Here is an 11,749-nt window from a genome sequence, read left to right on the forward strand (position 1 = left end):
GACCAAGGCCAGTGGCTGACCGCCCTAGTGGTCACTGCCCTGGGCAGCAGCCCTCTTGCTCCATTGGCATTCCTTCCTTTCCCAGGGCCAGGGCTTGGCCTCCTCCCACTTCCATCCTCTGAGGCATTCTTGGCCTGAAGGCAGGCGAGTCCCAAGGGATCCTAGCCCCTCTGAGCATTTGGGGGCCCAGGGTCTGCTCCCACACTAGTTTCTGTGTGTGTGTGTGTGTGTGTGTGTGTGTCAGGAACAAGTTGAGAAACTGCAAGTTACTCCTGGCCGTGGCAGCCAGGCACTTGGGGGTCCGGCTCCAGGGGTCTGGCACTCGAGGCGCACGGCTCCCTCCCTGGTTGCAACACACTCCGCATGGGACTGCCCTTGCAAAGCATTTGGAAACTCCTTCTGGCCCAAAGTGTGGCAACGTAGGGAGCCAGACATTTGGAAGAGAGAGAGAGAGAAACACTATCATCATCTAGAGCAGTGTTTCTCAACCTGGGGGTCAGGACCTCGGGGGGGGGGGTCGCAAGGGGGTGTCAAAGGGGTTGCCAAAGACAATGATAAAACACAGTATTTTCTGTTGATCGTGGGAGTTCCATGTGGAAAGTTTGGCCCAATTCTATCATTGGTGGAGTTCAGAATGCTTTGATTATAGGTGAACTATAAATCCCAGCATCTACAACTCCCAAATGTCAAGGTCGATTTTCCCCAACCCCACCAATATCCACCAGTATTGGCATGAATATTGAGTATTCATGCAATCTTGGTCCAGATGCATCCGTGTTCTCTGGATGTGGGTAAACTACAACTCCAAAACCCAAGGTCAATACCCACCAAACCCTTCTAGTATTTTCTGTTGGCCATGGGAGCTCTGTGTCCAAAGTTTGGTTCAATGCCATCACTGGTGGAGTTCAGAATGCTCTTTGATATTGTAGGTGAACTATAAATTCCAGCAACTACAACTCTCAAATGACAAAATCAATCCTGCCCTCAACCCCACCAGTATTCAAATTTGGGCGTATTGAATATTTGTGCCAAATGAATGAAAAAACATCCTGCATATTGGATATTTACAAGATGATTCATAACAGGAGCAAAATGACATTTGTGAAGTAGCAACGAAAATAATGTTATGGTTGGGGGTCATCACAACATGAGGAACTGTACTAAGGGGTCAAGGCATTAGGAAGGTTGAGAAACACTGGTCTAGAGAGGTCTGTCCGAAGCCTTTGTTGTTGTTGTAGACCAGGCACGGGCACATTTTGGCCCTCCCTCCAGGTCCTTCAACTCCCACAATTCCTAACAGCCGGCTATGAGTTGGCCCATATTATTATTATTATTATTATTATTATTATTATTATTATTAATCATCTAGCCGTCCCCTGCCACGTGTTGCTGTGGCTCGTGAGCTGGAAAATAAAGTCATGAGAAAGCGTTGGCTTCTAATTTGGACACAAGACACCTTGATGCTTGTGGGTCAACAGTATTTCTTGCTGTGTCTTTGTCATTGTTGATGTCGAGAGTGTCTGGTTTGCCCACTCTGGAACATGCAACACATCATTGCCCTTCTTTAGGGGACCCTTCCAAATCTAGGATACTATATCTCTCTGTGTGTGTGAATCATATATATCTCTATCTCTGGCTGGATGGCTCTTTGTCAGGAGGGCTTTGATTACGTTTTCTTGCCCTGGTGAAGGAAGTTGGACTGAGTGGCCTTAAGTATTTTCTGTTGGTCATGGGGGTTAAGTGTGGTTGTTGATAGGGTTCAGAATGCTCTTTGATTGTAGGTGAACTATAAATCCCAGTAACTACACCTCCCAACTACACCGGAGCCCCCGGTGGCGCAGTGGGTTAAAGCACTGAGCTGCTGAGCTTGTTGACAAGTGCAAATAATAAATAAACAAGTGCAAATAATAAATAAATAAATAAATAAATAAATAAATAATAAATTGTTGATCGAAAGGTCGCAGGTTCGATTCCGGGGAGCGGCGTGAGCTTCCGCTGTCAGCCCTAGCTTCTGCCAACCTAGCAGTTCGAAAACATGCAAATGTGAGTAGATCAATAGGTACCGCTCCGGCGGGAAGGTCACAGCGCTCCATGCAGTCATGCCAGTGGCCACATGACCTTGGAGGTGTCTACAGACAACGCTGGCTCTTTGGCTTAGAAATGGAGATGAGCACCAAACCCCAGAGTCAGACATGACTGGACTTAATGTCAGGGGACTACCTTTACCTTTACCCTACACCTCCCAAATGTCAAAGTCTATTTTCCCCAAGCTCCATCTGTGTTCATATTTGGGCATATGGAGTATTCATGCCAAGTTTGGTCCAGATCCATCATTGTTTGAATCCACAGTGCTCTCTGGATGGAGGTGAACTACAACTCCAAATTCAAGGTCAATGCCTACCAAACCCTTCTAGTGCTCTCTGTTGGTCATGGGAGTCCTGTGTGCCAAGTTTGGTTCAATTCCATTGTTGGTGGAGTTCAGATTGCTCTTTGGTTGTAGGTGAACTATAAATCCCAGCAACTACAACTCCCAAATGACAAAATTAATTTTTTTTGAGTGATGGTCACTCCTTAGGTTAGCAGGTGTCTTGTGTCCAAATTTGGTGTCAATTCGCCCAGTGGTTTTTGAGTTATGCTAATCCCACAAACGAACATGACATTTTTATTTATATAGCTACCCCACTTTTTCTTTCCTGAAAGGGGACCCAAAGCTGAGCTCTTCCTGCAGGTCATTCCAGATTTTGGGGGTGGCTGATGAAAGGGTCAGTGGTTAAAGAGGGGTCAATGCAGGCCATGAACCCCTCCAAGAGGAACCATGTTCAGGACAAGAGCGAGGCCTTTCCGGGAGAGACTTGGTGAGTTCCTGGTGCTGTGGGAAACTCTTCTTCTTCTTTTATAGCGCAAAGTTTATATTTATCTTCAGGCGGGGCGGCCCCACCACACGGAACAGATGTACGGCCGCCTGGCCGGCTTGCCAAGAGCAGCGCATGCCTCGCAACGGAGCCAGGGAACAGGCGGAATGGTCCCAGAAGGCACGGGAGAGGCGGCTCCCAAGGGACGCCTTCTAACTTTGGCCGCTGCGTGCTTTGATGCCGAGCCCACCATCCAAGCACAGCCAGAATGGGTCAAGCGAGGGGACCCAGAGATATGGTATAATGTGAACCCTTGGGAAATAATAATAATAATAATAATAATAAGACTTGTGTGGTGATGCTTTTAATGTTAATGACTTTGAGTTCTCCTGATGGAGAGAAAAAAAGCAGGATATAAATAAAAACAAGAATAATAGAATAATAGTTGGAAGAGGCCAAGATGGAGTACTTTGGCCACATCATGAGAAGAAAGAAAGCTTGGAGAAGAGAATTATGCTGGGGAAAATGGAAGGAAAAAGGAAGAGGGGCCGACCAAGGGCAAGATTTATTTGTTTGTTTGTTTGTTTACAGTATTTCTATACCGCTTTTCCCACCCCGAGGGGGACTCAAAGATGGATGGATGGGATCCTTGAAGTGACTGGATTGACCTTGAAGGAGCTGGGGGTGGTGACGACCGACAGGGAGCTCTGGCGTGGGCTGGTCCATGATGTCACGAAGAGTCAGAAATGACTGAAGGAATGAACAACAACAAATTGGAAGAGACCCCCGGGCCATCTAGTCCTGTGGTTCTCAACCTGGGGGTCGCGACCCCCCAGGGGGGTCACCTGGGCATTTTGGAGGGTTCGCGAGGGCGTGGGCGAGACTCTGAGTCTGAAGCTCGTGCAAAGCCTGCCTCACCTGCCTCGCACTCTAGTCATCCAGCGAGGGCGCGTGCAGGTGAGAGGTCCTCTACACGAGGCCTAGCCTTGCGTAAAGCCTGCCTCACACTCTCGCCATCCAAGAGCGTGAGACCACAACATATTTGGGGGTCACCACAACATGAGGAACCCTATTTAGGGGTCCCGGTGTTAGAAAGGTTGAGAACCACTGATCTAGTCCAACCCCAAGCCATGCAGGAAAAGCACAATCACATTAATTAAGAAGGAGAAGAAAGCCCTTGGGTGAGCTGGAGTACGGCACACCATCTCAGCCTCGGAGGAAGCCGTGGGTGCAAGTTTCCCAACCTTGGCAAGCAAACCCTGCAAGAGGAATGCCTTAGAAGTAACAAAGATGGAAGGAGAAGGGTATTATAAGGCACCACTGCAAAGCCCATTGTGCATGCAAGGTGTAGCTTTCCTGCATCGCCTTTGTAGGCAGGAGGTGTTGTGACTACTCAGCTTGACTCTGAGTCTGAAGCTGAGCCCTGTGGTCTTTGTGAGCCAGAGTTCCTACAAGATGATGATGAGGATGATGATGGGTTACAGATTTCTGTTCATGCTTCAGACAGGGTTGACGGTAAGGCTGCAGAAGGGGATCCTTTGCCTTCTCACGGTGATCCAGTCCAGCTGCTGGACCAAGGAGTTAGAGAGCCTTGAAGATAATGAATTAATGAGCAGGCAAGATCGTCTGCAATTAAGGGTCCGGAGAAGCTCTCGCTTGGCTAGCAAGCGAGAAACCAAGTGTGCCATAGGTCATCGCAATGCATTCATGTCTACAAAGGGTAAAATCATAGAATCAGAGAATCAAAGCATTGGAAGAGACCTCATGAGCCATCCATTCCAACCCCATTCTGCCAAGAAGCAGGAATATTGCATTCAAATCACCCCTGACAGATGGCCATCCAGCCTCTGTTTCAAAGCCTCCAAAGAAGGAGCCTCCACCACACTCCGGGGCAGAGAGTTCTACTGCTGAATGGCTGTCACAGTCAGGAAGTTCTTCCTCATATTCAGATGGAATCTCCTCTCTTGTAGTTTGAAGCCATTGTTCCATTGGTCCTAGTCTCCAGGGAAGCAGAAAGGAAGCTTGCTCCCTCCTCCTCCCTGTGGCTTCCTCTCACATATTTATACATGGCTATCATGTCTCCTCTCATCTTTCTGTTCTTCAGGCTAAACATGCCCAGCTCCTTAAGCCGCTCCTCATAGGGTATTTAGCCTTCTCACTGACACACAGGCGTTGTCAGTTCAACGTGGCTCTTTCCATGCAAACTTCTATGGATTAACCTTGGCCTTAAGCAGCACGCTTCTGGCTTCCTGAGTCCGGGATTTTGGGTTCTTGTGTCCAACTGTTTTTCATGGACTATTGTTTGACCACTGCTTAAAGGATTATGTTTCATGTTTTTGCCTTTGGATCTTGGGAACTGTGTCTTTGCATTCCTCATACTATGTTTTGACTTTGCCTTTTCTTCAATAAACTACACAATCTACAGCTTTGGTGTGTTGGTGTTTGGGAGCAAGGTGTATCTTTCCTGCATCGCCTTTGTAGGCAGGAGGCCCATTGTCTCTGCTCAACAGACCTGGCGGGCAACTCCCTCGTTTTTGCAGAAAAGGTCAGTTTTGCAAAGGATTTCAGATCTCGCAGAAGATAAGGAGTCCCTGAAAGAATGCTTTGTGCTCAATGCGATGGTCTTCCGGGAAGAAGCCATCCGGAAAGGGAGCATTCTTGCAAAAGCAGCCAAGGCCAGGAAGGGAGGAATGCAGCCAGAGAGAGATAAGGCCGCTCTCTCTCTCTCTCTCTCTCTCATGGTGATGTCTCTACTCTCTGTTCCGGCAACACTCCCGGGCCAACACTCCCGGGCTATTTTCGGAAAAGGCTCCATCAAGCCTGACAACCTGGAAAAGGTGCCAAGAGGCTCTCTCTCGCTGGCCTCCCAATTAAAGGGATTTCCTCCCCAGATCCACCAGCCATGAGAAATAATTATGGCTTCAAAGTCGTTTCCGTGAGCTTTTGGTTCAGCGCATGCAAGCCAGGCCCAGGCTGGACCAGGTTTCTCACTGCAATGAGGAGAAACCAGCAAAGCGGAGCAGTGTTTTCCGCTCTGGAGACCAGGGTCTGAATCCCTGAATGATCAACTGATCAGTCTGGAGACCACGAATCCCCCGAGGAGCTGCTTAAAGAGCTGGGTCTGTTGAGCCTCAGCAGAGAAGGCTGAGAGAAGGAGACGTGAGAGGAGCCATGTGTCAAGATACACAAGGATGCTTGCCATAGATGCAGGCGAAACGTCAGGAGAGAATGCCTCTAGAACAGTGGTTCTCAACCTTCCGAATGCCATGACCCCCGAGTACAGTCCCTCATGATGTGGTGACCCCCAACCATAATATTGTTTTCGTTGCTACTTCGTAACAGTCATTTTACTACTGTTATAAATCATAATGTAAATATCTCATCTGCAGGATGCATTTTCATTCACTGGACCAAACTGGGCTCAAATACCCAATACATCCAAATGTGAATGCTAGTGGGGTTGGGGGAGGATTGATTTTGTAATTTGGGAGTTGTAGTTGCTGGGATTTATAGTTCACTTAGAATCAAAGAGCATTCTGAACTCCACCAGCAATGGATTTGAAGCAAACTTGGCTCCCATGACCAATGGAAAATACTGGAAGGGTTTGATGGGCATTGACCTTGAGTTTGGGAGTTGTAGTTCACGTATATCCAGAGAGCAATGTGGACTCATGCAATGGTGGATCTGGACCAAACTTGGCATAAATACTCAATATGCCCAAATGTGAACACTGGTGGAGCCTGGGGAAAATAGATCTTGACATTTGGGAGTTGTAGTTCCTGGGATTCATAGTTCATTACAATCAAAGAACATTCTGAACTCCACCAATGATAGAATTGGGTCGAACTTCCCACATGGAATCCCCATGACCATCAGAAAATACTGTGTTTTCTTATGGTCTTTGGCGACCCCTCTGCGACCCCCTCAGGGGTCCCGACCCCCAGGTTGAGAAACACTGCTCTAGAACATGGTCATATAGTCGAAAAAAACCCTACAAGAACCCTGCAAAAGGATGCCCTGAGGAAGAGGGAGCAAGGCTTCCTTTCGGCCGCCCTGGAGACCAGGACGCAATGGAGACATGGGTTCAAATGGCAGGGAAGAAAGGAGATCCCATTGGACATTCGGAAGAGGGAGAACTTATGGATTGGCAGAAGAGCGGTTCAACAGAAGACTGCCTTGGAGTCTGGTGGAAACTCCTTCCTTGGAAACCTTTAAACAGAGGCTGGATGGCCATCTGTTAGGAGGGTTTTGATTGTGCGTTTCCTGCGTGGTCAGAAGGGGGTTGGACTGGATGGCCTTTGGGGGCCTCTTCCAATTCTTATGATTAGCCCTGGAAACTGATCTATGGCGAACCGATCATGGGGTTTCTTAGTGAGGAACATGACTCGCCCGAAAAAATTCCAGGCAGGATTGCATGGCTGGGCAGGGACTCGGACGCTGGCCCCGAGGGCACCACGAAGCCCTGAGATGGACCGAGAGGCAGCTTCCTGCTTCCATCCCTCCTGAGAAATGCAACTGGGAAGGCCGCACTGGGAATCCCACTGAGCTCCAGCAGCCAGAAGCCGAGGGAGATAATGCTTTGACCCCTCTGTAGCTGGGGATCCCACACAGTTGCAGACTGTCTCATTAGCCCCACACAATAGTGATTATAGGGTTAGGTTATATTATTATATGTTGTTGTTGTTGTTATTATTATTATTATTTTACTGATACAAAAGCACAGTACTTCACAGCAAACGAGATCTATATGCTGGATTTCGTACCACAAAATCACAAGTCGAACACTTGCCAAGTGTCTAGGACTGTGTGATGATGATGATGATGATGATGATGATGATAAACACAACAAGATGATTCCACAGCAGACACTCTGCTGGCTATTGAATTGGATCACACGTTGGACACTTGCCAAGAGTCTATTATTATTATTATTATTATTATTATTATTATTAGTAGTAGTAGTAGTAGTAGTATTTGAAACGCAACAAGATGAGTCCACAGCAGACAAGATCACTCTGCTGGCTGTTGAATTGGATCTCACATCAGACATTATTATTATTATTATTATTATTATTATTATTATTATTATTATTATTAGAAACACAACAAGATGAGTCCACAGAAGACAAGATCACTCTTCTGGATCTCACATTGGACACTTCCCAAGTGTCTAGGACTGTGTGATGCATCGGCGAATAATTCATGCAGATCCGAGTAAGGTGGTCTTTTGGAGCTGGCAGGTGGTAATTTTGTCAGTGCCAATTGTGCTTAAGTGCAGGCCAAGGTCTTGAGGCACTGCACCCAGTATGCTGATCACCACTGGGACCTCTTGACTGGTTTGTGCCTCAGTCTTTGCAGTTCGATCTTTAAATCCTCATATCGTGTCAGCTTTTCCAGTTGTTTCTCTGCAATCCTTCTGTCGCCTGGGATTGCAACATCGCCAATCCATATTATTACTGGTAGTAGTAGTAGTAGTAGTAGTAGTAGTATGTTTATTTATACTCCTGCTTTGATTTCTCTGTGGCTGGGGATTCCATCCAGGTGCAGACTGTCCCACCAGCCCCATACAGTGAGGATGATGACGACAGATGATGATGATGATGATAATGATTATGATTATTATTATTATTGGTAATAGTAGTATGTTTATTTATACTCTGCTTTGATCTCTCTGTGGCTGGGGATCCCATTCAGGTGAAGAGGGTCCCACCAACCCCATACAATGAGGATGATGATAGATTATTGTTATTATTATTATTATTATTATTGGTAGTAGCAGTAATAGTATGTTTATTTATACCCCTGCTTTGAACTCTCTGTGGATGGGAATCCCATTCAGGTGCAGAGGGTCCCACCAGCCCCACACAGTGATAATTATGAGGATCGATTGTTATATTATTATTATTGTTATTATTATTATTAGTAGTAGTATGTTTATTTACACTCCACTTTGATCTCTCTGTGGATGGGAATCCCACCTGGGTGCAGACCGTCTCACCAGCCCCACACAGTGAAGATGATGATATATTGTATTATTATTATTATTATTATTATTATTGGTAGTAGTAGTAGTAGTATGTTTATTTATACTCCACTTTGATCTCTCTGTGGATGGGAATCCCACCCAGGTGCAGAGGGTCCCACCAGTCCCACACAGTGAGGATGATGATATATTGATTATTATTATTATTATTATTATTGATCGTAGTAGTATGTTTATTTACACTCCGCTTTGATCTCTCTGTGGCTGGGGATCCCACCCAGGTGCAAACCGTCTCACCAGCCCCACACAATGGTGATTATTTATTATTATTATTATTATTATTATTATTATTATTATTATGCTATTATTATCATTATAGTCTTATTAAGTTTATTGATCCCCTGCTTTTCTCTGCACGAGGTGACGATCAGGAGGGCCGGGCGAAGCACCCCTTGCAAACCATGAGAAGTGCCCCCACCCTCCCACCCCCTTCCTGCCCACAGCCCTGCTGTTTCCTGCTGATGGATCCACAGCAGCCATGGGGCTGATTCATGAGCCCCCATGTGCCATGTGTGTGCATTCCTGCACCCATGCTCTGCTCCCCCTGCAGAAGCCCTTTGGAAGGGAGGCCCACCACGGACTGGCCTAGACCCCCGGGCTACTTCAGGCCAAGTTCCCCGGCCATTCCTCCCCCCCCCCCCCCCGAAGGCCTGCTAGCTGACCAATGCCCCCAAGGGTCTGCTCCCTGGCGGGCTGTGTTTGCCCCTCTGAGTCACCCGCGAAAAATATCCCAGTGACTGGGCCCACAAGGGGAGCTTCTGGTCACACGCCACCCCACACGTCAACAAAGGCACCAAGGAAACCACAACACTCCCAAGGACCGCCTTGCCCAATCCAAGGCCGGACGGGGCCAAACTGGGCGCTCTGGCCGCTTTGGACTCCAACTCCCACAAGGGAATGGATGGGACAGGGAGCCCATTGGGGCCCACAGGTGCTGACCACAGAAGCACAGAGTTGGAAGGGACCTCCAAAGGCCACCCAGTCCAGCCCCTTTCTTCCTGGCATAAAGGTACAGCACCATCAAAGCCCTCCCAACAGATGGTCACCCAGCCTCTGCTGAAAAACAACAACAACAAGTAGAACAGCTTCACAGAGTTGTAAGAGACCCCAGTGGCTATTATAGAATACAAAGTTGGAAGGGACCCCCAAAGGCCACCCAGTCCATCCCCCTTCTTCATGACATAAAGGTACAGCACCATCAAAGCCCTCCCGACAGTCACCCAGCCTCTGCTGAAAAACAACAACAGCAATGGCTTCACAGTTGGAAGAGACCTTAGAGCTTATGACAGAGTTGGAAGGGACCCCCAAAGGCCACCCAGTCCAACTCCCTTATTGCTGCCATAAAGGTATAAAAACCCTCCTGACAGATGGCCATCCAACCCGTGCTTAAGAAGAAGTAGAATACTAATAATACTAGAATCCTAGAGTCAGAAGGGAACCTTAAAGGTCATCTAGTCCAACTGCCTTCTGCCATAAAGGTGCAGCACCATCAAAACCCTCCCGACAGATGGTCACCCAGCCTTTGCTGAAAAAAAACAACAACAACAACAATGGCTTCACAGAGTTGGAAGAGACCCCAGGGCTATGAAGGAATATAGAGTTGGAAGGGAACCCCAAAGGCCACCAAGTCCAGCCCCCATATTCCTGCCATAAAGGGACAAAACCCTCCTGACAGATGGCCATTCAACCCTCAAAGCCCTCCTGACAGATGGCCATCCAACCTCTGCTAAAGAAGTAGAATACTAATAATACTAGAATCCTAGAGTTGGAAGGGAACCTTAAAGGTCATCTAGTCCAACTGCCTTCTGCCATATAGGTACAGCACCATCAAAGCCCTCCCAACAGATGGCCACCCTGCTTAAAAATAACTGTCGAATCCTAGAGTTGGAAGGGAACCTTAAAGGTCATCTAGTCCAATTGCCTTCTGCCATAACGGTGCAGCACCATCAAAGCCCTCCCTACAGATGGCCACTCACCCCCTGCTTAAGAATAACTGTGGAATCCTAGTTGGAAGGGGCCCCAGGGGCCATCCCTTGGAAGCACAATTCAATCCGTCCGGACAGATGTCCACCCAGCCCCTGCTTGATAGTAACAATAATAACAGAGTGCTAGAGTGGGAGAGAGGGGACCCCCCCCCCCAAAGGCCACCTAGCCCACCCCGCTTCTTCCAGGAGAGAAGCCCGTCCAGATCCCTCCGGGCAGAGGAGCGGCGGCTGTGCTTCTTACCGGGAGGGGTGCCTGCAGGCGGCGGTGGAGGAGGGGCAGCTGGTGGGCGAGGGTCCGGGCGGGGTGGAGGGCCAGGACGGGGGGGCGGCGGGGCTCCGGGAAGGAGGCGGCCCCCCCGGAGGAAAAGGGCTCCCCGTCCTCCAGGAACTGCACCCGGCAGGACACCGACGCCTCCGCCTCCTCGCCCTCTTCCTCCGGCTGCTGCTGTGGCTGCCCCATGGCCCCCGCCTAGCTGGAAGGAAGGAAGGAAAGAAAGACCCCCCCCACGCCCCTCACTCTCCCTCTCTCTCTGTCTCTGTCTCCCTTCCGCCCCGCCAGCCAGGAAAAGGAGGCAGGCAAGCCAGGCAGGCACGCCCCTGCCACAGCCGACGCCGCCCCCGAGACTCCGCACAACGCCCAGCCCGGCCCCGCCTTCCCCGCCAAAGCCCTCCAGCCTCCGCTTCGTCATACCATCGGAAGGGAACCTCCAAGGCCATCCAGTCCCACCCCTTTCTTCCTGCTCCACCCGATCCCTCCCGACAGATGGCCCTCCAGCGCCTGCTTAATAATAATAATACTAATTATTATTATTATTATTATTATTATTATTATTATTATTATGGCATCCTAGAGTTGGAAAGGACTCCA

The 11,749-nt window shown here is 48.6% G+C and overlaps 1 protein-coding gene across 2 annotated transcripts in view; it reads right to left on the minus strand.

The window, feature by feature from the left end:
• FHOD1 (formin homology 2 domain containing 1) overlaps positions 1-11,381 on the minus strand; it is a 54,495-nt gene extending 43,114 nt beyond the window's left edge. The window contains exon 1 of one of the 2 annotated variants that reach the window (XM_067470892.1): positions 11,123-11,381. In XM_067470892.1, coding sequence (XP_067326993.1) covers positions 11,123-11,341 — 219 coding nt within the window. In that variant the 5' untranslated portion in view covers positions 11,342-11,381. The remainder of the gene's footprint in view (positions 1-11,122) is intronic. The other variant, XM_067470893.1, reaches the window with a different exon arrangement.
• Positions 11,382-11,749: the final 368 nt, after the last annotated feature.

This window comes from Anolis sagrei, chromosome 8, assembly GCF_037176765.1.
Source record: "Anolis sagrei isolate rAnoSag1 chromosome 8, rAnoSag1.mat, whole genome shotgun sequence".
Classification (NCBI taxonomy): domain Eukaryota; kingdom Metazoa; phylum Chordata; class Lepidosauria; order Squamata; family Dactyloidae; genus Anolis; species Anolis sagrei.